The sequence below is a fragment of the Falco peregrinus genome, chromosome 4, assembly GCF_023634155.1.
Source record: "Falco peregrinus isolate bFalPer1 chromosome 4, bFalPer1.pri, whole genome shotgun sequence".
Taxonomy (NCBI): domain Eukaryota; kingdom Metazoa; phylum Chordata; class Aves; order Falconiformes; family Falconidae; genus Falco; species Falco peregrinus.
Window position 1 is genome coordinate 91627789 of NC_073724.1, and position 26288 is coordinate 91654076.

Below are 26288 nucleotides of genomic sequence, written 5' to 3' on the forward strand. Positions count from 1 at the left end.
ACGTGGTCTGGTCTGCAAATATAATGTTTCAAGTAATCCTATATAATTCTGCAGGGATACGGTTTCAAGCCAAAATATGATGGTGACGATCTTACCTATACGGTGAAGAATTTGAGGCGTAGTACAAAATACAAATTTAGGGTAAGATTTTTTCATATATTTGCTTTTGGGATTGGTTTGGGTTTTTGCACCAGAGTAACTTGAGATTGACTTAGAAGTGGGGAGGGCCTTTTTTTAAGGAAAGCCAAATTTGATGCCAGTTTCTTAAAATTTCAATCTCAAAACACCTGCTTCATTAATCATCTCTGCAGGAGTAAGAACCGCTGCAAGGGCATGACAGTTGCAGGTATCTTGAAATTCCAGGTCATAAGTAAATGTTCTTAGCAGGTTTTTTGTTTGGAGTTGTTTTTTCTTTTATTTGGCTTCAGTGTTGCTTATACACAGGTAATATTACTTAGTCCAGCTATGGGGTTCTTTGATAGACTCTAAACATGCCCGCAAGTATTGGGGTAAAGAGCAACCTTGATCAAAAAATCATGTCAATGAGCACTGAGCTCAAGTTAGTAATTCATTCATATTACCGTGGTGCCGAGCCCATTCTTCTAAGTCCTGAGTGATAAACTTGTTAGCTCAGGGTGAAGTCTGGCTTAACAGTGAGGTTTTGGGTGTGGTTAAAAGCAAAAAAAAAAAAAAAAGCGTACCAGCTGTGGAAAGGCAGACAAATAGCCATCAAGGACTACAAGAACCTTGCTAGGACATACAGAGATGTAGCCAGGAAGGCTGAGGATCAGCTAGAACTGAAATCTGCCAGAAATGTCAAGAACAAGAAGGGGTTCTCTAGGTATGTGAGCAGTAAGCAGAAACACAGGGAAGACATACATGAGCCCATTGCTAAATAGGGCAGGGAAGCAAGTTACTAATAATGCCAGTAAGGCAGAGGTTCTCAATACCTCCTTTGCCTCTGCCTTTACCATCATAGCTGGACCCCAGGTCACAGGATCAAGTAGCTACGACAAGGCTTGTGTCAACCCACCAGTGGTGGAAGAAGGGCTCAACCCACATCAATCTATGGGCTAGGACAGAATCCACTCCAGGATGTTAAGAGAAGTGGCTGACATTGTTGCAAGGACACTATCTATAATATTTGAAAAGTGATGGAGATCAGGGGATATCCCTGATGACTGGAAGAGGGCAAATGTCATACACAGCTACGAAAAGGGCCCAAAAGAGAACACAGGGAACTACAGGCTAATTGGTCTTACTTCAGTCCCTGGGAAAGTAATGGAAGAGTCCTGCTAGAAACTATTACAAGCCAAATGAAGCAGGTGATTGGGAAGAGCCTACACCAAAGGCAAATCATGCTTGAACAGCCTGATTGCCTTCTACATCAAAGTAACACTCAGTTGGCCTGAGAAGAGTAGTGGGTGTTGTTTACCTCAACTTCAGCAAGGCATTCGATGCTGTTTCCCACAGCCTTCTCCTGGACAAACTGTCAAGATACAAACGGGATGGGTGGTTTGAGAGATAGGTAGAAAACTGGCCAACAGGCCACACTGAGGGTGAAGTTCAATGTTTTTTACTCAGGCTGGCAGCCTGGCAGAAGTAGGATTCCCTAGGGATCAATATGGGGCCCCACGCTGTTCATCTTCACAAATGATCTAAACAATGATACTGAAAGCATCCTTACCAAGTTTGCTCGTGACACCAGACTGAGTGGTGAGATGAACATACCAGAAGATGAGATGACTTCATCTGTGTAAGGTGACATCTTGCAGAGAGACCTGGACAGGCTAGAAGAGTAGGCTAGCAAGAACAGTATGAAGTTTAACAGAGATGAGTGCCAGTCCTGCACCTGGGTCAGAATAACCAAGCAGCGCAGTGTAGGCTAGGAGAAGCCTTGCTGAAAGAGACCTGGGGGTCCTGGTGGACAAACTGACTGTGAGCAGTGCAACACTGCAGCAAAAAAGGCAGACTGGGTCCTGGGCTGCATCTGCAGGGGCACTACTAGCACAGATAAGAGAGGTGATCACCCACTGTCTTCAGCTCTTGCCAGGCCACAGCTGGAGTGCTGTGTCCAGTTCTGATCCTCACAGTTCAAAAAAACCACCAAACATATTGGAGAGGGTTCAGAGGAGGGCCATGAAGATGTTCAGAGGGCTGGAGAACCAGCCCTGTAAGGAAAAACTAAAGGAATGAGATTTTTTTCTCCCTGGAGAAAAGAAGGCTCATGGAGACCTTGTCACAGTTTTCCAGTACTTAAGGGACAGTTAGGAGGGAGACGCTGTCTTCACCAGGTGCCACATGGAGATGGCAAGGGGCAATAGGTGCAAGTTGCATTGGGAGAGGTTTCATCTTGGTATAAGAAAGAAATCTTTCACAGTGAGAACAACCAGTCAGTGGAACAGCCTCCCCAGGGACATGGTCCAGTCCCCAGACACAACTGGACAGGATGCTAGATAATCTTCTCTAGGCTCACTTTTCCCTGAAAGGTTGGACCAGATGATCTTTCAGGTCCCTTCCAACCTGGGCTGTTCTGTGTTCAGAGTCACTCTTGAACAGTTGCTTGGGTTTTGGAACAAAGCTAAAGGCATGTTCCACAGTATGAAGCAGAGTCAGAATAATCTCATCTGTGTCTACAAGGGGAAAAAATGTTGATAGCTGTTGCTTGTATACACCAAAAATACTATTTCATAAGGAAGGTGGGAACTGCTGAAGAACAGCATCTCTTTGCAATATGAAAGTTTAAGGGTTGATCAGTTTGTTTTGAGTTAACACTAAAACATGTAAGTACTCCTTTTCAAATGATAGGAGATAGTTTGCACTTATGAATGTGATTACTTTCTTAAGCAGAATAGGTTATGGTGGGAATTAATCTTAGAGTACTTGGGGATTTTTAACAGAACTTAATATTTAAATAATTTTAAATATATAGTGTATTCCAAGAACTGTACCAAGCTAGGACTGTTATGGCCATACTTGAGCTTAAACTAAAGAACAGCTGATTAACTTGAAACTGGCTTTTACAGGACTTGATTAAAGTAATCTTGTATGTTAATCACACACATTTCTAGTAAATACATAGTTAACTTAAACATCCTAGGTTTCTCATTAAAATAAAAAAATCAATGTTTCTACCCTATTTTTCTTAACAAAACAGTAAACAGGAGTCTCTCTTCACTCATTCACAAGGCATAAAGGAGAAACAAATGTTGTGTTAATCAGGTCTTTAATTTTTATTGTACAGGGGAGAGACTTAATTAGTAGTAATATTCCTTAAGGCTTTTGAAAGAAGCTTTATAACCATTGGAAACCTTATTGTAATACATAAACTCTAACTGTGCCTGTTTAACTTCATTTATAAGGGCACAATGACAACCAGATGATTGTTAATCTTGTAAACTGTATCAGGTGACTTAGTATCTGAGAGACATGTTAGCTCACATTCCCTTTTCTCAGTCTGTACTAACATTGCTGCTGTCATTTTGATTCTGCTCATTTTTAACAGAAATGTAAAAGTTAAAAACCCTTTTTTAGGTCGTTCAGCTTTTCTCTAGGAACAAATAGGAATATGTAGTTAAATGCAGACACAACTAGAAAGTAAAGAATAGCAGCAATTTGCTTTCCTAGCGTCACAGAAGAGTCTAGAGTGAAAGGGGGTTTGGGGGATCATCTGGGCCAAATGTGTAGAAAGCAGGGCCTTAGGTTAGGCAATTCAGCACTCTTAGCCCTGTTGAGCTGAGACTTCAGTGTTTTCAGCAAGGGAGATTTGACCACTTCTCTAGGCAGCCTGTTCTCCTGGTGATTCATTTTTTTTCTTACATCCAGCTAGACTTTTCACTAACACACTTTGTGCGTACTGTGTCTGTCTCATCATCACAAGTCCTTGTGAAGGCAGAATCTTCATCTCTTCTGTAACTATCTTTTAGGTATTGGAAGGTTGTGATTAGATCTCCCTGCAATGAAACTTCTTTTTTCATAGGCAGAATAAACCCAAGTTCTTCAACTGTTTTCCTGTGTCAGGTTCTCTAACCCTCTAATCATCGTGCTGACCCTCTTCTGGACTCTCTGCAGTTTCCAAGTGTCTGTCTTGAACTGAGAGGACCAAAACTGGACACAGTATTCCAGGCATGGCTTAAAAAGTGCTGAATAGAGTGGCATAATCACATCCCTTGTTCTGCTGGCAAAATTCTTGCTGATGCACCCCAGGTGAAACAGTTTGGCTTTGCTGCTGCCAGGGTGCTTTGCCGATTCATTCGGCTTGCTCTCCACTGGAGACCCAAGGTCCTTCTCAGCAAAGCTGAAAAAAGAAAAGCTGTCTAGCCAGTCAGACTCCAGACTACTGCTCCTGGGATTATTCTGTCCCACGTGCAAGACTTTATATTGATCTTTGTCAAAGCTCATACAGTTCTTGTTGATGCAATTTTCCAGCCTGTCGAAGTCTGTGTGGCAGCTCTTCCTTCCAGCAGATCTCTCTCTGCTCCTAGTTTGGTGCCTTATGCAAACCTGGGGAAGAGGGTGCAGTCACTCCTGTCATCCAGATCACTGCTAAAGATACTGAATATTATCTGACATTGTATTGACTGCTGAGGAAATCCACTCATGAGCAGCTGCCAATTTGCCTTCAAACCATTAACCACCTAAGCCTGACATTCTGTCAGGCTTTCCACATCCTTCTTGTGATCCATCCGTTCTGGCTATATCCTATGAGTTTTCCTACATGTATGTTGTGGGAGACCATGTCAAACTAAAATCAGGGCAGATGGTGTCCACAGCTCTCCCCTCCTCTATAGAGCAAGTTGTTTCATCATTGAACAACGTTGAGTGCCTTCCAACATGATTTACCCTTGATAAATGTAATTACCTTCTTGTGCTTTATGTGCCTGTATATAACTTCCATGACAACATTTGCCATAATTTTCCCTGGGGCTGAAGAGTTTATATCACCTTTGCTGTTACTTACTCATGTAAACACTTTATCTCTGAATGTTTTTCCTTAAAAGAAGGTATACAGTAGTATGAGACCTCTGATTATCCAGGTTTCTTTAGCAGCTAGTAAAGCGTCACTTTTTGCTCTCAATTACTTGAAAATATTTTTATCTCAGTGGGAAGGGAATTGCAGTTGAAGTTTTAATACTTCCAGATTCCTCCAGTGAAAGTTTAAAAGTGGCCTCTTCACAGTATGTCTTTCTCATCATCTTTTGTTTCCATGCTTTTATAAAGGTTTTTTCCTCACGCATGTATTTCATTATCAATAAATTGCACAGCTCCGATGAAAGAGTTGTTCTTGGACCTATCTAATTTCTGAGTATCTTAAAGGGTTTTAAAAAACCGAAGTTTTCAGATCCTTGACTTGAAATAAAGTGGCTCATGCTATACTGAGCACCCACAGATTCCATTAACGTCACTGAGATTTGCATGTCCTGATTACCTTCTATGGCCAGGCAGCTCTTAAGTGTCCTAAGTAGAAGCGTAACTTTCTGCACCAACATTTGAAACTCAGGGGATAGAGAAGGTTATTTGATTTGTGAAATACCTTTTTTTTCAACTTCACAGTTACCAGGGTTGTTTTCTTTAAAGATTTTTTATTTTGCTGGCAATTTGCAGGAATTTTTAAGTATGGTATAGTGGTTGTCTAACTATGCGACTAATGAAAATGAAAAAGAAGGCATAAAATAGCTTTAGTTCTTGTGATAATTTAATATGTAGCTATCTGTCTAAGTATAAATATAAATTAGTTTGATCTTACCATTAACAGTGAATAGCATATCACTAGCCAGTGTGTTTCTTCTGTTTGTAATTTTTTTTAATGTATTTGCAGGTCATTGCCTACAACTCAGAAGGGAAAAGCAGTCCAAGTGAGACAGTAGAATACATTACTTGTCCAGACAAGCCTGGAGTACCTTCAAAACCTGCAGTGAAAGGAAAAATTCATGCACAGAGTTTCAAAATAACCTGGGGTAAGGTTGTTGCCCAGCTCTGTTTAGAATATGTACTTCATATATAAAAAAATATTTTATATATATAGATCTATACAGAAGGCCAGGTTTTACTTCAGTAACACTTCAGTCAGCTGAGCCATTGTGATTCACTTATAGAACTAAGAGGAGAATATAAATTCACAATACTTAGGGTGGCAGTATAATAGTGTAATTGTGTGGGAAGAATAATACACAATTTTTAATAGAGACTGTTATTGCAGGGGTTATATTTGTGTGCTAAGAAGTTCTGTTTCTTGTGCACAAAAAGTAGGTGCCACAACATTCTGGGTTTTTATTAAAAGAGAAGATCCAAGTTAAACCTGTCTATTCAAAGTGTTTGGTTTTGATAGATCAATATTTTTATTTGCTAAGGATCTTGAGAAACTTCCTTAGGCTCAGGGGTTTTTAGTGTTACGCTGTGAAATAGGAGAAGGTGAAACAGTACTCTGTGATGCAGTACTCGAGCAGAAGATCAAATGGTTAAAGGTTTTATTTATTGTCACAGATAATTAAACTGCTTACCTATTTCTGTTTAATAGTGTGTTTAATTATTTTGCATTAATAATAAGAAAGCTACTTGCAGAGTATAAGTAGTACTCAGCAAGTCCAGTCTTGCATCTTTCCAGAGTGCTTTGCTACATTAGGGCCTGATGCTTGATATTTTATGACTGATGTATGATGTATATGAAGTTATTAGAAATACCTAATTTGTAAATTGAAAATTGTCTAAAATGCCTATTTATGTATAAAACCTTTACTAGTCATTATTTTGAACAGTAACACTTTTTTTTGTGAGATAATGTTATAATTTTATTTTTAATTTCAAGTAATTTGTTACCTTCCAACCAGAAGAGGCTGTGTGCCATATAATAAGTCTCATTTTATTTAGCAGGTGTGATATGATATGTAACCCTTGTCTAAGAGCCAACACCGTTTCATCCAGCACATACATAATGTGATGTCATGGCAGCAGTACCTTTCTGTGTTGAAGTATCATACTGTCTTCATGTTTGTTTAGAATGTTGTTTTTCAACATCATTTTAATTCTGCTGCTCTCTAAGTCAGCTCTGAGAAAGAGTAGTAGGATTATATGTCAAAGATAGGTCTGTAAGTTCGTATCTTGTACATGAATATTGTACCAGGGAGGATATTGCACTCAATTTCTAGTGATGCATTAAAAATTTAAGAGATTATCAGTGTAGAATTCCTGGCTTCTGTTCTCTCCCAAAATACTGAAGTTTTTGAAATCCTGTCCTTAAATAATTTTGAAATATTCTTCTATGCAAATCAGTATGATAATAGTCTCCTGTCTGTAATCCATATTACAGGACCATTAAGATCTATGTCCCTGAAACCTTAATCAGGCGGCCTTCCATGGCACTTCAGACTAATGGAAATGTTTGCTGTGGCATCTCCCAGGTGCCTGATTAACTTGTCACTCTTCACTGTGGAGTATGCAGTAAGGTTGTGAGCTGGCAGCTTCACGTAGTGGAGAATAAGTGATTTGTGGCTGTCCTGAACTGGGATGCTAGGGCTAGCTAGGATGCTATCTGTCTAAACAATCACCCATCTCCAGCCAGCTGTTGATTTTTCCTTTGGTAAATTTCTTTCCAAAAGCTACAAAACCATTTAATTTACATCACTTAGTTGGAATGTTGCTGTTGTTTATAGATCCGCCAAAAGACAATGGAGGAGCAGCAATAAATATGTATGTTGTGGAAATGTCTGAAGGCTTAAATGGTAAGCATTGGGAGCGTCTGTTGCAATCAGCTGTGTTTTTTTCTGCATGTGTGTGCTTGTGGGAAGAGTAAAATGTGTATTATCATAGGGAAAGTTATTGCAAGGAAGTGCCATCAAAAAAATAGGAATGATGATGCTCATATACATGAGGTTCTTTTTCTCTGGCTTAGAAAGAGGATGCCACAGAACTCTGCATCAAAAGAGATGCTCCATGTCTGACATTAATTAGATGTATTCTGTTTTAGAAATGAAATGAAACATTACAGACATTTTAGGGCAAGATGACAGGGCCATGTAGCTTTGTTGGTTGTATGACAGATGAAAGAAAAACTAGTGCTTCATTTGTCACTTTTAAAGGAGAACAGTGATGCAGTTGGGATAACTGTTTCTGCTGTTTGCTTTTCTGTCCTTTCTTACGGAAGGGAAATTAACGATATTTCTGAACTGGACATAAAGCTGTCCAGCTAAATTATTTAAAAATCCAGGCCTCTTCAGTAGCCTCATTGATTTCAGAAACATAGTCACATTGAGAATGCAAGTTTATGCTTCTCCAGTGCTGTTTCTGGTTGAGACAGCGCACTGTCCCCAAATTGTAATGGCAGCCTGTGTGGTTCTTCGGATAATTAGTCTATCACTTTCCTTACTCCATCATGTGTCCGTATAAAGTCACTTTTGGAATTACTTAATTGAGCCTTTCGTGCAGGTTTAGTGAGCTGTGCATTACATTTCATTCCCAGCGCTCCAAATTCTGTGACTTATTGAGTTGCTGGAGATCTAATTAAAAGTCCCCAGGTTCCCTGCTTAATCTGTTTAATAAGAGAGAGAATGCTCAAAGTTTCTCATATAAGAGTCTGGCTGAGTAAGAAAGAATGAAATCAGTATTTCAGATGGTGCTAGGCCATTTAGGAATAAAACAAATTTTATCAATTGTAAACTGTAGTTACAGTCTGCAAAATGAATGTTGTAATTAAAAGCTTCTTTTCCGTGGAAGATTTTGCTTTCGTATCTCCTATCCGTTTGGTTATGATGTTTGAATGTGCTTACTGGCCCAGTAATAACTACTTCATTAAAAGTACATTCTCTCCTAGTTAATGTGAAAACAAATAATGAAGAAATTTCACTTCAGAATATCTGCATAAATTTACCTAGGAAACTGTCTTTATTAAATGATTGGATTCTTTTGCCAGGAAACTCAAAGCAAGCCTTAATTTTTTTTATAAACATCAGGCACACACTTACTTAATGAAGCAAGGATACCTGCTGTGTCTGGTACTGAAGTGTGGCAAATTACACCTTGGTTCATGGCAAACTTACTCCTGTACCTTTCAGGAAACAAATGGGATACAGTCTACAGCGGAGCTGCGAGGGAACATGTGTGTGACCGACTAAATCCTGGCTGTTCCTATCGGTTACGTGTATATTGCATTGGGGAAGGAGGACAAAGCACGGTAACATGAGCTAATATTTGTATTAAATAAATTTCTCTCTTTAAGAAAATCTGGTCCACTAGTTAATAAGCAAAAACTGTACAGAAATGCCTCGGAAAATAGCCATAATTAGTACCTAAAAAAAGTTCCAGTACTGATGCACAGTGTTTCAAGTTTTTGCCCGCTTCTTAAAGAATTAAATGTGAATGTTCTCTGATACTCTAGTTTGTTTAAAGTGATTTTTCTTATTTACAGAAACAGATGCTATGTCTTTTACTATGTGATACATTGATAGAATGTCATTTCCTAACGCCTAACCCAAGACAACAATGGAAATTTAGTATTTTCCATGTGATCAGTGGAGTATCCTGTCTGAGCAGCCAAGCCAGCCCAGCAGGCAGGGGAGGGCAGTGTTTCCTTAGGCTTCACAGGTTGTGCTCCGTGGGCATTTCCCGTGCTGCCTTAGCCACCGTCAAAATGTTTACATTGTCCTACTTTTCACTGTTTCCAGGCAATTTGACGTGTCATACTATCCTCCCTCATATATACACATTACATACACACACACACTTGCGCTGGCACTTCTGTGGTGTATGTAGTTCAGCCTCCGGTGCCAAAATCTCATGCTGTATTCTTCTCTCTCTTCTCCCCAGCAGCAAGTATAACAAAGCTAGCCTTGGCTCTCTACAGAATTCCAGCAGGGCTTCACTGTCAAGCTGATCTGAAAATCTTGGTGTTTGCCATTTCTTTCCCAGCCCCCTTTAGTATCTTCCTCCGCATAGAAGTCTCCTGCAAAGATAGCCTTGCCCACAGCCACCTTGTCTTAAGCGTAAATCTGGGCTCCATCAGTGCTGGCTCAGCTGCGATGCTTTCCCCTCACCATAGCTCAGCTCGCTGTTGTTGGGGAAGGGAGAAGGCAGTATACTTCCCAGCCACCTAACCACAAGTGCATGTATGCTGTTGGAGACTTTCACTCTGCCAACCTCCCTCCCCGCAGCCTAACCCCATTAATTTAGAATAAACATTACTGAGTACCCAAGAGAAAATAACTTTCAGAAAGTCCTGATACTTTCTGAAAGTGTCAGAAATCAACAGAAGAATAATAAAGATGTAATTGAACTTTTCTGTAGCTTGTCATGGACATAAGCCTCCAGAGAAACATTCTGCTTTTTAAGTAGAATGAGTTGTTCAGTGCAACAGTACATTTCAAAGGAACTGAAAAGCAGCAGAGCTTCCAATCCACTCTTTCTGAAGCATATGTAGAAAGTTGTGAAATGAGACTCTACAATGCATCTCTTTTGTAAACTAAAAGGCTTACTAACTTCACATTTCTTCTGTATCACACTGAAGCTAATAACCCCGCACTGTCTCTGACTCATTTCTGTCTGCATCCAGAGCAGTCAGTGCCATCTGCTGCTTGTTGTTACGCTATTTATTTTTGCACACGTTTCAAATCAGAGGTGGAAGTTTGTTGCACATTAAGTATTACTAAGCAATGAAAAAGTTGGAATCTCATTTTTTAATCTCTTCTGAATGACATTTCTGCCCACTTCTGCTTTCTGAGAGTTATTGCATGGAAAATATACAGCCCTTAGATTAAAGTTTTAGAAATCATTAAACTGCAGTTTGATGGAAAAGAGAAGAGTTTACATTGAACAAGTCATATTTCAAGCATCTATACTACGTTTGCACCAATAATTAACCACTGTTTTTAATTCTGCCCCCCGTCTGTGTGCCAAAACAAAAAAGCAAAAGTGAATTCTGTATATTCTCTGATTACTGTAGCATGTTTTATGTAAGTATCATGAGAAATACATACCAGATCACTTAAGCATCTTCATGTATTTTGAAGATGTAGTTCAAATAATGGAAGATTCTGTTTCTTACTCAAGTATTTGCCTTTACTTGTGGCGTAATTTGATAGTGTTTGTTTTGGCCTAGATGACTTCATTAATCTATCTTTCCTTTGTAGGCATCTGATTCTTTATTGGTGCAGACACCAGCAGTGGTTCCTGGTCCATGCCAGCCTCCAAGGCTACAGGGTAGACCAAGAGCAAGAGAAATTCAGCTGCGCTGGGGTAATTCTATTACAACTGTTAAGAGTGTAAGGGATCTAAATGTGTTATGTGTTAAAATTAAACAAGCTTTTCATTCTTTCTTTCTTTCTTTCTTATTTTTAGGACCACCTCAGGTAGATGGTGGTTCACCCATTACTTGTTATGGTCTGGAAATGTTTCAGACAGAAACCAATGAACACAGGGAAGTTTACCAAGGCTCTGATGTTGAATGCACAATAGGCAGCCTTCTTCCAGGGAGGATGTACAACTTCAGACTGCGAGCAGCTAACAAGGCTGGGGTAAGGAGGCAGTCTGAAACGAAATTAGTTCCAGAGACTGCAATTACTATTAAGGATCTTCTCTTTTAAAAGAAGCATTTAACAGTAATTCTAAAATTGGGATTTCCCATTGTATTCATTTGATTCATGTAGCTTATTGTGTGTCAGAACAGTTAGTTAAACAGTTTATAATAAGAGGGGGTTTAAATGAAGGGAAAAGAAAATAGCTAATTATGTCGTATCTGGATAATAGCATTGGGAAGTGGTTAGGATATGCCAAGTAATTTATCAAAGCATTGTTGCAACTTTAGTATTCTTATGTGAAGTAAAACAGTAAATTGTTTTCTGTATACAGCTTTGTAAATTGATTGACATTCATTTTTACGGCTGTTGGTATTCTAGAACATAATAATTGGCGTTTCCTGACTGCTTTTTAAATTTTGTTTAAGTTCTGAGTACATGTTCTGTCAGATACAAGACTACTTTCCCTATTTGGAGTCTTAAATGTGTTTCAATAAATTGTTGCTGTAGAACAAGCTATTTAATTATGTATCCAAAGTCCTAATTCAAAGACAGAGAGGCACGTCTGCTTGCATTTGTTCAATAACATTTTCTTCATAAAAACTATCAGGACCAGTTGATGCTGTGGAGAGGTCTGCAGCTTAAGGCTTTGAAGCACTGACCTAACTTTTTATCTGCCCCCTGCAAAGAGTGATTTATAGCTCAAGCATTGTTTGAATCCTTTATTTCTTTTAGATAGATATAAATAGGCAGTTACAAAGTGTGTTATGTTACAGTGCAGCCATCATGTAACTTCAAAATAAGGATTTGGACGGCACTTCCCTGTTTTGCCTGAGAGTTTGAAGTGTCAAACTTATTCATTTATTTTATATTGGTGTAGAGAAGAAAGAGTGTTGCGGCTATTCTGGAGAGTAGTCAGATACTGAGATAAATCCTGAATCCACAGTCTGCAAAGCTTTATTTTATAAGCAAGTAATATAAATTTTCAGGTTGCTGTTATATGTCCCTACTATGGTAAACTGTTATTTAAAAAGTAGTAATTTTATTTTTACAATTTAGTTGTATCAACTCCCTTTTTAATAGTTTGGACCTTACTCGGAAAAATGTGAAATAACTACGGCACCTGGACCACCAGATCAGTGCAGGCCCCCTCAAGTGGCATGCAGATCTGCTGCCTGTGCTCAGGTGTTGTGGGAGGTAAGAATGCCACGTTACACCTGTCATAACACAATTGTCTTCTACATATTATTAAGTTCAACTTTAAAAGCATAAGACTGTATTTTGATCACATTCTTAAACGTACCTACCTGATTATCCAATTCTCAGTAGGTAAAGTCTTAACGTAATTCATCACACAATTATATGACAGCTGTAAGCTGGCAGTCTGCAGGTACTTGAGATGTTACTTTGCTCTTTTGTTGTAAGAGATTTGCTACAACTGCTGCATTTCTGATTGATGCAGGCTCTTCTTGAAATTTTTCTGTAATGTAGTTATCTTTCCTCAGGGCAAATATATCCACATAATACAATAGATTATTGTGCATTTGCTGTTTTTATAATATGATCTGATTCTATATAATTACATCAGTGATAATGTAGCAAAAGCCTCACAGACTTCCTATAATCCCATAGTATTTAGATGCCTGATTAAAAAAATGCAATACATAAAAATTAAGCTTGTAAAAAGGAAAATTCTGCCTGGGAATACTGTTTAAACACAGCTTTTCAGTGGCTTGAGACAGACTGAAGTATCTGAGTTACAGAACTATACAGAAAAAGAAGATTAAACTGTTTTACCTGGAAGATAAGAGTTCATGCTTTCTACTGGGTATGTCAGAGGAGCTCTCCTTAAATGTCTACAAGGCAAAGGTTTTTGAAGAAGTTTCTTACAATGTTCAGGTGGGATTAATTTGACTGATGTTAGGTGCCTGCTTTATAGATCATGGAGTAATTGAGGTGGACCTCTAGATGTCATTTAGTTCAACCTTTTTCTAAGAGCAGAGCTAACTTCCATTTAGGTCAGATTTCTCAGGGCCTTGTCAAGTTTTACTTATCTCCAAGGGTGAAGATTCTGCAGCTTGGTAAAGCTATCTCTGGGCAAACCCTCTCATGCTGTAGCATTTTTTTTCCTTTATGTCTACTCAAAGTATCCTTTAGTGCAGGTCATGACTCTTGCCTCTTGTCTTGCCACTGTGCCACCTCTGAGAAGAATTTGACATTTTCTTTGTACCTTTCCAGTAAGTCATTTAAGGCAATAGTAAGATCTCCCCTTAGCCCTATCATCTTAATATCAAATAAGCCTTACCTTTTTGTTGTGTGTTGCACTCCACCTTTGTGGCCCTTCACTGGACTTACTCCATTACGTCACTGTCTGTCTCGTGTAGGGGAGCCCAAGATGGGACACAGTACTGGAGATGCATCCTCACAAGTGCTGCGCAAAGGGGAATCATTAGTCCTTTTAGCCTTCCTGCTGCTCTTTTGCTAATGCAGCCAGTATGTAGTTCACCTTCATCAGATATATATTGCTGACTCACAATCAGCTTTCTTACCAGGACACAGAGGTTCTTTTTTGGTGAAGTTGCTCCTCAGCCTGTACCGTTCTACGCCAGATCCAGGACTTTGTGTTGCCTTTGTCTTAGTTGAACTTCCTGAAGTTTGTATCAAATGCTGCTTGTTGAAATTCCTCTGGTAGCCATACCCTTCAGCATTTGAAATGCTTTCCCCCAGTTTGTTGTCATTTCTGCACTTGTTGGCTTGGATTGCCCTGCTTCTGTTAAGATAAACTCCTTTGGATCTACAGCAGGAACAGCGGTAACATAGAGAAATTACTCTGTCTTCACTGACAGTTGCACAGCCATCCACAGCTGCATTAGTTCTCTCGCCAAACACATCTCGTTGTAAATGAGAGAAGGGGAAGGGAGTCCTTACCAGCCACAGCTCAAGAGCATCAACTGTTATCTTTTGAAATGCTGTTTGTATTCCGTCACTTAGCTTTACAAAGCCTAAGGCTGGAAATAGCAAATACTTTTCTTTTAAGAGAAGGGTAAAGAAAAAAAAAAACATGTTTTGGAACAATTATTATGTGCACCTGGGTGTGATTGCCATCTTGGAATATTTAATCCAAAACAGCAGCACCATTTTTTTTCCTGTTTCCTTCATGATCTAAGAAATTTTTTGGTGGGGGTGGGGGGGTGCAGGGCAATGTTTGGCTTTTTGGTTGGCTTTTTCTTTATGATTTCATTGACTGCTGATACATTTCTGTAGTCTTGTATCTTAGTCTGGCACTGGTACATGTGATTTTAACTGTACTTCAGTTAATTATTTATAAGGAGTATTAAAACCATTCAACTCCCAAAATTGGGAGGCTAAGTTTGGATTCCTGGGGCAGGTAGTGAGGAAAAACAGGCTACTGGAGCAGGTGTTTCAGTCCAGGTCTGTGGTGTTGCTTAGGTGTCTCTCCCAGTTGGTTCACAGCTCTATCCTGGGAAAAGGCAGAGTGCACAATGCTTCCCACTGTGCTCGCAGCCTAGTTTCTATGCGCTAGAGCCATGACACGCTCCAAAGGAAGAGTCCTTTAATCTTGTAAGGATTTTGCATGTTGTGTGTTTCTGCAGTGTGCTTTTGCATATTGTCATCCCTGCGCTATAGACCCAATAGACCCAGTCGGTGAAAACTCCAGTACCCTAAATCACCCTGTCAAGAAGACCATCTCTTGCCATTGACTGTTCAGGCTCTTAAGCCAAATGCCATATGCCAAATGATTCCTGTATTTAACAACTGAAATCACAATTAACTTTGTATAGAGTAGTCTCTGCAACAGTAAATAGTGTTTTTAAAGTATAGGTGACCCAAGGCCAGTAGTGCATTCTGATTTATTTGTATTGTACTAAATCAAAAATCTGCAAAGAAGTGGGAGAGTAACATTCCTGTGGGGGAAAAAAACAATAAATATGTGGAGAGTTCAGTTTGTTTGTTTGTTTTTTCAGTCAGTGAATTTAACTTCTAACTGTTTATATCCATTTTAAAGGTTCCAGTAAGTAATGGAGCTGACATCACGGAGTATCGACTGGAGTGGGGTGGTGTGGAAGGATGCATGCAGATCTCTTACTGTGGGCCTGGGCTCAGCTGTGAAATGAAAGGGCTTTCGCCTGCCACTATATACTATTGCAGGGTTCAGGTATGGCGTAAAACTATTGTTAGTGACATTGGGAAATGGGAATTGACCCTGCTGTGGAAACATGGTCTCCTTTGCGTTTGCAGGCAGTGAATGTTGCAGGCGTGGGCCCTTTCAGTGAAGTAGTGGCGTGTATGACTCCAGCCTCTGTACCTGCAGTTGTGACTTGTCTTCGGGGACTGAGTGAAGATGAAGTTGAAAGTCCGCACTATTCTCCTTCCACATGCCTTGCTATAAGCTGGGAAAAACCTTGTGACCATGGATCTGAAATCCTTGGCTACAGCATAGATTTTGGAGATAAGCAGCCAATAACTGTTGGGAAGGTTCTGACCTGTATTATAGATGGCTTACAGCCGGATACTACCTACAGGTATGCCATGCACAGCTACTTGACAGCCTACTGTTTCTTCCTCCAGAGCAGAGTCTTTGTTTGTTTCCTTGTATTTTTTGTTCTCTGCATTACTCTCTGAGAAGCATTAGTACATGGGCATGGAGCAAAAGGAAGTTTTGTAATGATGATCATCATAAATAGATGAGCTGTGCTGGTTTTATTTGCTTTCAAGAACAGTTTATGTTAGTTTTGTATTGTTGCGCCTGTCTTATTAATGTGTCGGTTTAAATGAATTCAGATTACAGATTCAGATTCATAACTTTTTTGGACTGGTTGCTTCATAGATAGATGACCTCTAATCTGTTTGACAAGATAAAATCCATCCAAGGAAGGACCATGTCCAGTCTTTGACTGGATTGTCTGATGTAATGGCAGCTCATCACAACTTGCAATGCCTTTTCTGCAGAAGTAGCAAGTATTTGTATGACAGTCAGCATGAAGAGTGGTGGTTTGAAAATCTGTCAATCATTATTACATTTTTTGAAGAATTTTATTTGCTGAAATCATCCCTTTAGTTTGGCCTAATGGTTATGGGAAAATATGAGTGTAAAAATCAATCATTCTACTGGAGGGTACTCTACATTCCTGTTACCAAAACATGTCCTCAGTTTTAAAACTTAGAGGAGAATGCCAGTCCCACTGAAGTCAGAATTTAAGCCCACGCTTATTTCAGTATAGTTAGGATATCATCTAGCTATGAACTTTTCTGAATCCTTAAAGATGCATTTTTACTTTTTTAATGCTGTATGTAAGACTACAGTGTTTCTGTGTCTTACAAGTATTTAACAATAATGCCAGCAATTTGAAGAGCCATTGCTCTCTGTGTCAACAAACTGAAAAAAGAGAAGCTGCTATTGCAGACACTTCAGTATTTCTACCCACAAAAGTGCTTTTATAGGATACACTGTCAACTCTTCATGCAAATAAAAAATTGCAATTATTAACTTTAGTTCTGTTCTATAATAAGATAACGTAACATTCAGTATTACAGTAGTGAAGGAGAAATATTTATTCATAAGCCTGCACACACTACTTTAGACAAAATGTTAGTCTGCAAAATGAGATTTGGCACATTTGGCGTTCTATGGCTACATGTGAGATATGTGAAGAGTCTCAGATTTCTCTCGTTTCTGCTTTTTTTCTTTTTAGAAATAGATTTCTTGGCTACTTCTTTTAATTCTTACTTGTAAACCTAATTCCAGCATTCTTTTCCATGGAGTATCAAAAAAAAAAAATTATCCCTGAATTTCAAGCTCTACAGACCCTAAGCCATTTGCCCTTTGACTTCTTCTAGTTTCCCCCTCTCCCTTTCCAAACAGACCCAAGATGGCTTGTGTTTGCAGGCACCCAGAGATGTGTTACCAGTGAAAACAGCAGGAGAGGTGGCTGGGCACCGTCACTTTATTTTCACATGAATTGGATCTTTTTCAAAAAGCCTGTAAAACTTTCCTGTAGTCATCCTTGAACTCACCTGCTGTGATAGCCAAAGATACCGATTCACCTCTTTTGGATGGGGGGGGGGGGGGGGCATTACCTTCCCTCATCTCTCCAATGTGTCTTATCAAAAATTTTGGTACAAGGCCTGCAGGGTCAGGAGGATGGTCCACTCTTGAAGTAGCTGATAGAGTTTTTGCATCTTTTCACTAATGTGAATGATGCAAATTGCTAACATATTTTTATTTTGAATTGATCCAGCTCCTTAAAACGTGGCACGGAAAATGATACTCCTGCATATTCATGACAGTCTATCAAAGCATAATGCTGATAAAAACCTTCATTGTAGAAAGTACCGTCTATTTGGTACCATTAATCTCTTGCATGTAAATGGTGGAAATGATCAGTTGTTTTTTAGAATGAATAATTTCAAGTTAATTTTCTCTCCCTCTCTATGGCTGCCGCCCCCAACTAGAGTACGAATTCAAGCCCTAAACAGTCTTGGAGCGGGTCCTTTCAGCCACACCATAAAACTGAAAACAAAGCCTCTCCCCCCGGATCCACCTCGCCTGGAATGTGCTGCATACAGTTCTCAGACTCTCAAGCTGAAGTGGGGAGAGGGAACTGCAAAAGCGTTAACTGACTCCATTCAGTACCACCTTCAAATGGAGGATAAGAACGGAAGGTTGGTTTGGCATCGCTTTAATCTGCCCTGTATCGCTCTGGTCTGATGCTTGGGAGATGGCAGCAAAGGGCAAAATTCCATATGTTTTGCTGAATTTGCAACAGATACAGGAGGTCATCTCGTCTAGCAAGGCAAGAAGAGCTCTAGAGATCTGTGCTGGGAAGTACAAGATTAAAAACTTCATAATTTTTTATTTATAGTTCAATATGAAGAGTTCAATGAATTGTTCTGTACCAGCACACTTTTCTCTGTTCTGCATTTGGTTAAGTATTTTGTCCAAGTCTCGTCTAATCAGTCTCGTGGATTTTACATACTTAATATTGGAAGGGGTGAATTCTTTACTCTCTGTTGTCTTTATACGCAATTATTTTTAGTGGAAAACAAAACTCACATAGTATACTTTATTATTTTAAGGGATCCCTTCTCTCATGTTAAATCAGAATGTAAGTTGAGATGGTACAGCAAATACCTTTGCCTAAATGGTAAAATGAACAGTACTGCTACACTGTGTCTCATGTCTAAATCTCTTGACTAGCTTTAGCTTGACAGTGAGACAAAATAGATCTGCTAGGTGAAATTGCTCTGCTGTAAGGAGAAAAAGAAATTGGGCTCTTAACTGGAAAGAAATTAATTGCCATTACCAAAGACTAGGACATGTGCAGGTACCTGTATTAAATTTAAAAGAAAAGAAAAAGCTGAAGTAGATGATAACCCCTGCAGAAAGAGATAAAACTTGTGCTGTGTCCTGGGGATACCAAAACTGAAAATGAAATGAGAGCTGCCAAGATCAGTCTTCGTAAGAGTTGTAACATGAAGGAAAGTGGCCGGTCTACAAAGCTCTCAGAATGGGACTTGGATTGTGCTACAACTGTGACTCTGGCCTCCTGTGCAGATCTGAGTGAGCTTCATCAGTCACCCATCTCTGACAAGGATGAACAAGAGCAGTTGGATCATGACCCTTTCTTAGGTGTAGTGTTGCAAAGAGCAAAAAGCTAAAACCTAGTTACCTGATTTTTGAAAAGCTAAAGGTGTTGGAGGAGTACATAGCACACAAAAAGAAGCAGTGTACGCAGCTCATTGAGAGACAGGGCTGCTGTCCTTTCCCATTTCTGTTTCAAGCACTGAAGGGTTTCTGAAAATGCTTAGGATCATTTTTGCCAAGACACAATCCGTAGCACTCTGTGTAAAGGAGATGACATAGGAAATAAAAATTCGGTGCTGGAAAGTGAGTTTATTGTTTTATAATAATGCCAGAACATTGTTTTAACTCTGAAATAAGTATTTCTGGACTTCTCCTTAGATTCTGGGAAATTATGGGAATAGGTTGCAAGACAATTCTGTAGCTACTTTGGAAGTCCTTTTCTGTGTTTAAAATAAGCTACTCTTTCCATTTTCAGGTTTGTATCCTTATACAGAGGACCATGTCACACATACAAAGTACAAAGGCTGAGTGAATCTACGTCATACAAATTTTGTATTCAGGCATGTAATGAAGCTGGTGAAGGTCCCCTTTCTCAAGAATATGTTTTCACTACTCCCAAATCTGTTCCAGCTGCCCTGAAAGGTAAAGGTGCTGCTTCTTTCTTTTGGAGGGTGGGGGGATGCCTGGTTGTTTTCGGTATTGTGTTGTACTTGGGGTATTTAGAATGCTAACCCCTTTTCCAAGTGCAGGTAGGGATAGTAAGGGAATGCTCCTTTCATGTAATTGCCTAAAGCCTAAAATATTCGCTCCAAAAATGAGAGACTTGGAGTTGATTCATTCTTTGTTATAAGAAGGTTTGTACTTTGAATCCTTGCTTACCAGGAGAGAGTGACCAGGCTATTACGGTAATTTGAGGTGAAAATTCTCCCTAGCATGTTTAGAATAATCTTAAACATAGCAGCTTTTTGTTGTTGGTTTGTTTTGTGGTTGGTGGTTTGGGGTTTGGGGTTTTTTGGGGGGTGGGGGCGGGCGGGCATACAGTATACACTTGCAGTCACCAAATTTTACTTGCTTTCTCTTGGATGATACCTAAACTAGCAATAGAGACCTATGTGAATTTGTTGTTCCAGAAAATTTTGTAGGAAGAACACAATTGAATGAATCTTTTGTTTCTCTGAGACAAAATAGCAGAAAGAATATGGAATTTTACAAGATGTTAGAATATAGCATGAAGTGATGGGGAAGGCTGAGCTAGCTGTCACTTCTGTGTTTTCTGCCTTCAGCACCAAGGATAGAGAGAATAAACGATCACACTTGTGAAATCACATGGGAGGTTCTGCAGCCCATGAAGGGTGATCCGGTTATCTACTGTCTTCAGGTCATGGTGGGAAAAGACTCAGAATTCAAACAGGTATGATGTTTTTAAGTTACTGTATTTTCCTTTGATTAGTTATTTGTGGTAACTAGTTTAGATTAAAGATTATTGTGTTTCAGTATGCTAACTTTTTTTACTAAATAATATAAGGTATTATCTCCTAAAATCATTGTCATAGAGAAAAGAGATTTATTTAATAGAAATACTTACTGCAGTAAGTTGCAGGCTCTCTGTCCTACAGTGATCTTTACTAGATACAGCTTGATCCCTCAAGTGGCGAGGAAATTGTCCGCTAATGGGAAGAACTGGCAAAAAGGAAACATCCACCCAATGGTACAGAATTGAGACTTGCAAGGAAAAGAACAAAGGATTCTCTTTGCACTCAGCTGGTTGATGGCAGTGAACAATATTGTAAAAGCTTTGATTTTATCAAAGTCATACTCCTGCACAGAGAACTGCAGATAGGAAGGACCTCCTACTTATGCAAGGTGGACATTCAGGTGTAGAGAAACTTTTTAAATGTAATTCAGCAATTAGTTTTTTACCATAGGACCATTTCAGTTTAACAACAAGAGGTGAGCAGTTGAGAGCGTGTTTTAATTTCAGGTTTGATTATCTAAACATGCAGTTCAAAACGCCAAGCTACAAATTAGTGTGCATTTATAAGAGGATGTGCAGTGCTAATTTTGCTTCCCTATAAACAGTCTGGTAATTGACATGAAATTAGCCCCTTGGAAGCTCTGTTTCACACTATTAAGTAAGCAGGTTTCCTTCCAGAAAGGAAACACAATTAATTCTGGTATATTATAATTTTATTGTAGGTCAATATTAAATAAGTTTTGCCTATGCTTTGGTAGATTATAGGCCTTAATAGTTTCATAATTCAAACTTTCAGTGTTGTGCTGTGTTTGTTATGTCCATTTGCTAAATTTTTCAGTGAAAGGTGAACCATAATCCAAGGTGTTCATTACCTTGCTATGTGAACATTCTTTAATTGTAACTTGAAAATTGTAAATGCAACATTAAATATATAAGTAGGGCATGGTCAAGCATTGCTTCTAGATATGGAGTCAAATCACACTTTGATTACCAATGTGCATTGCTAAAGGAGCTGGACAAGAAAATAAAGGTTACACTTTAAGCCTGGAAAAAACAAAGTAGACTGAGGTGCGTGATTCCTTTTGCGTCTCCAGAGCAGTTCAGCACAGTAAATTGAAATAAAATGAGAAGATTAGTTTGCAAAAATTAAAATTGTAACAGTCAAGAAGTAAACACCATGGGAACGGTCTAAGATACTTAGACACAATGGTGACAGTTTTCTCTGATGTGGACAAAAGGTAAACTGCCTGGAAGTCCACTCGAAGCTGTTTACTACCATTTCCGTTGCAAAACTTCACTCTCCTCCTTCTCCCTGATCAGTCAGCCAAGTTGCTCATGTCATTGGTCCCTTCATGCTTCAGACAAAGTAAGTTAGTAACCTGCTGTTGAGCTATATACATCAGCTATATACATTCTCGAAGATGTTAGTAAGCAACTGTATAAATACCCCAGCAAACAGATTTGAGGGGAAGGCAGCTTCTGGCAAGGCACTGGGGACAAGCAGCTGAGGGCAGCAACCCATGCCAGCTGGAGTAGCTGTAGCTACAGTAGGATGTTTGTCTGTGGCCTGTTTGATGGCGACCAAATGCATGATACAAATTAGCAGAATTTTGAGGAGGCTACGCTTGTGAGGATTTGCCCTGTGTCAGTGTGGGAAAACTTTCTTGAGAGAAAGAAAAGTCTCCGAGTTGTAGATTCCAGCAAAGCTCAGCTGCCTGGCTGCCAGAGGACTTTCTAGGTCTTACAAGTAGCCACAAGCACAGCAAGAGCTCGTCAAACAACAGAACTGGAAGCGATTTCCTGCCTCTTTCATTGTAGCAGTTGGTAGCTTGCATTTGTGAAATGCACTCTAACAGTATGATAACCATAGGGAATGCTTCTGCACGATGTGGGATTTCTGTATCCTGCTACCAATCAAATAAAGCGAATCCAGATAATGGGGTGTCAGGAGAATAGGTGAAGTGGTTTAAAGAGAGAAATCAAATTGTATTTTGCTACCCACCTAATAGCTCAGTACCTATCGGTATACCTATAAACAGGAAATTGCACCTGCATGGGATTTTGTTGGCTCTTACAGGACCTTTATGTAGCTGCAAATTAATTAATTTGAGAAACCAGCATTTAGATTTCACTGAATTCGGCACTCCATGCTGAAGAGTTTTGAACTCAACCAGCCAGCAGAGAGACCCTTGGAGAGCACCCTAAGAAGTCATCTGTGTCTTCGGATCTGATGAAATTAAGACTCACAGAGAGGACTTGTGGCTTTCCTGATACAGTGTTTATTGGGATAAATTATAGTATTTAAAACACACAGTATCTTAACTACAACAGAGTGTGTTGGAATGGATTAGACTTAATGGAGTAGCTCTATACAGAGCTGATTACCTAAAATTCTGTGATAACGATATTGTACGTTACATCCCATGGTGTAGTAGTCACATCGTTAAGTGGTCACTAAAACACCTCAACACTGGGGCTTCTGACAGAGGTTATTTGGTGTGTACTCATTATGCCATAAAAGCACTTGTAGTTTGCGGCGAATGAAGAGATGGGACGCAGCTTGATGCAAGCAAATGTCAATTTATTGTACAGAAGCACGAGTTTATATACACTTTCAGAAGCTGCGCGTTTTAAACAGATTGGTTCTTGAAGCTAAGCATTGCATACTAGGCAATCCCTGATTGGTGGTTAATTACCATCAATTAACAGCAAGGTGTTACCTTTCCTTGGTGCCATCCTTGGCGCCATCCGTCTCCCGCTCCCCTGTGCTCTGCAGACATGCCTCATCATGTTAATTGTTGTCTAGACAAGCTCGAGCACATTCCCCTCAGCTAACTGATTGCCACGCATGGTCCTAGTTTCCAGCCCGCTCCTGCAGTAGTTCTTTCCTGTGTTTCACCAAAAGAACTGGAGACTTTATCTGGCATTTAAATTGAGTTTGTGAGCTCTTTGTCCACTTCTCATTGCGTGAGTGAGAACACTGGTGAGGAGTCGTCCTTTTTACAGTTACCTTCACCATAAACAGAACCGTACTGAGATACATATGTGTATGTAGGACATTTGTACTGAATGTCTGTCTCTTTTTTTTTTTTTTTTTTTTTTTTTTTCTCCTCCCCTGCCTCCCCTTTATTGCCAGATTTATAAGGGTCCGGACTGGTCATTCCGCTACACAGGCCTCCAGCTGAACTGTGAATACCGTTTCCGCGCATGTGCCATTCGACAGTGCCAAGAGCCAGTCGGCCATCAGGACCTGGTAGGCCCCTACAGTGCACCAGTGCTATTCATCTCTCAGAGGACTGAACCGCCGGCAAGCACCAACAAGGACACTGTGCAAACCACAAGGACACAGTGGTCGCAGAGCGACCAAGTGTGTGCTGCTGTCATCCTTGCACTTTTTGCTATCTTTTCCATTCTGATTGCTGTTATCATTCAGTACTTTGTAATAAAGTGAAGAAAAGAGATTTATTTTAGAATGCTGCCCATTACATTTTACTTTCCCATAATCTAAAAGTAATTCTGTTCTCTTGCTTTTACGAAAAACAGGCATTTAGCACCGGCATTGGGACTGATGCAGACCTTTTCAGCCACTTGAAAATGCTTACTGGTAGGTATAGGCTGGCACGTGTTACTAGAACACAAGCCACAGAGATACAATCTTTTCTTTAATATGCCTTCTTGCAGTACAAACTCTATATGGGGCAGGCAAGCAATGTTTCCTGAAAAGGGTTTGACCAGTAAATAAGAGTGTAAAAATGGTTTCCTGGCCCATGCTTTTAAGGGTTGCTACCATAACAGGGAAGAATGTGTAGATCGCATTTAAAATTTACACTAACAAACTTGTGCTGTATACAATATTAATCTGATGCTGTGAAAGCAATTTAGCGCTGTATTTCTACCTCCTCATTTGTCTTAATTATTTGGGAAGCAGGATCTATGCTGAAAAACAGAAGGGGCTTTTCTCAGGCAGCAAATAATAAACTGGATGGAAGAGTATGCATGAAGGAAGCTTCTTATCTGATAAATGTGGAGTTCTTCACTGCAAGTAGATGTTTTCGAAAGACTGCAAGGGGATGGCACAAGTGGTTTATCTTACCCCCAGGATTTGATGTTTACTTAGAAAAATGGCCTCTTTCACTTCTTAACGAACATAGAAGGGGAGAGTATGACAGAACTTCTTAGACTTATTATTTAAATTGAAAAAACACATTTCCGAACTTGACCTTTCATTGGATGCAGTTTATACAGATGTCTGTGCCCCCTGATTTCGGCTAGTTAATAGGTTTTTGAGATAAAATTCATGACTGAATTTTTGTTGTTTCCCCAACATTCACTTGCCATATCCACCAGAATCAAGCACTGCCTTTTTTTCGTTTTTCTGTCTTTCTTTCTTTGGGGCACCAAATCAAAGACGAAGTGTAGTAATTTGCACCAGAAAACTTAAAGCTGCTTTTTTCTTGAGATCCTAATGTTTAATGTAATGTCTCTTTGGATACTGTACCAAATTGTTGATTGCATGTGGTTAATGTTGCATTAGAGCACTTTGCAATTGCATAACTCATCAATGTTTTGTGAGCTTGCATTTGTGAGTTACTGAATGACCAGACTGAATTTTTCAAGTATCCCATTGAACATCTTGCTGGATGTCAACGATTGCCAGTGACACAAAGCTTGTAGTGAAACTATCTTTAAAAAAAAAAAAAAAAAAAAATCCTTGTCTCATCACACTTACGTTATTTGTTATACACTTTGTAATTAGCTATTTTTAATTTATTTGAGTTACAAGATAGTGGATCATTAATGACTTCTAGTTGTGTTCAGTTTAGCATTTTTAATGGTATTAAACACTTCTGTCAGTCTTAATAATAATAAAAAAAGGAACCTCTGTCTTGTGCTTTGAAGATCTCTGAAGAATTTCTCTTATATTAGAACGGGCATGTATCGTACTTGTTTATACGTCCAATGATCTGTGCTGTAGAATAACGTTGCCGAGTTTTGTTTGGTTTTTTAAAAAAAAAAAAAAAGAAATGGCAAAGAACTTGGCCTCCACGTGGTGAGAACGATCTGTCTTTAAAATGTACTGTATGTTTACATTTTATTTTGAATTTGTCATTTGTACGTATAGGCTGATACCTTCCCGCAGGATACCGCGATAACTGATGTTTTCTAGAACCTTCTTAAAAGTGCCATGTTTGGCAGTGCAAATGAGGTTGCGTGTAACAGCCCAGAGATTTCTTACGGTTGAATGTCTAAAACGGTAAGATTTGTTACTACAGTTAATCTGCAGTGACTTATGTTTTTCATAGTAAAATTCAAATGAGCTCCTATTTTTGATAGTCATTTAATAGTGTATTTGCCATTTGAGCCTCAGTGCATATTACTGCATTGAAGACAGTTTTTAATGTAATCTTAATTTTACCTCATATACTGTACATTCCAAAAACAAATTAAAAAAAGAAAAACTCTAAACTTTTTAAAACGTTATAGATACACTACCAAACATATCACTTTACAATTGTACAACGTCGGACTCCATGAAGACGAACCTGTATAGTCTGATAGAAAATACATAAACTATGTAGCAAAGTATCTTTAAAAATCTGTGGAAAATAAAAGTATCATTCTTTTTTGTGGTGGTCAGTCCGTCCTGTCTGCGTGCCGCACCAACACTTCGTCAACAGCAGCCAAGTTTGTAAGTAATGAGCCTCAG

General features: G+C 39.2%; 1 protein-coding gene across 5 annotated transcripts in view; it reads left to right on the plus strand.

Moving 5' to 3' along the window:
• FNDC3A (fibronectin type III domain containing 3A) overlaps positions 1–26207 on the plus strand; it is a 127034-nt gene extending 100827 nt beyond the window's left edge. For all 5 annotated transcript variants that reach the window (XM_055801705.1, XM_055801706.1, XM_055801708.1 and 2 more), the window contains 13 exons: positions 55–141; positions 5819–5957; positions 7650–7718; positions 9048–9166; positions 11118–11223; positions 11326–11501; positions 12585–12698; positions 15529–15678; positions 15762–16045; positions 17976–18185; positions 19583–19749; positions 20391–20518; positions 23718–26207. In XM_055801705.1, the coding sequence (XP_055657680.1) occupies positions 55–141; positions 5819–5957; positions 7650–7718; positions 9048–9166; positions 11118–11223; positions 11326–11501; positions 12585–12698; positions 15529–15678; positions 15762–16045; positions 17976–18185; positions 19583–19749; positions 20391–20518; positions 23718–24032 (2064 nt within the window). In that variant the 3' untranslated portion in view covers positions 24033–26207. The remainder of the gene's footprint in view (positions 1–54; positions 142–5818; positions 5958–7649; positions 7719–9047; positions 9167–11117; positions 11224–11325; positions 11502–12584; positions 12699–15528; positions 15679–15761; positions 16046–17975; positions 18186–19582; positions 19750–20390; positions 20519–23717) is intronic.
• The last annotated feature ends 81 nt before the right edge of the window (positions 26208–26288 follow it).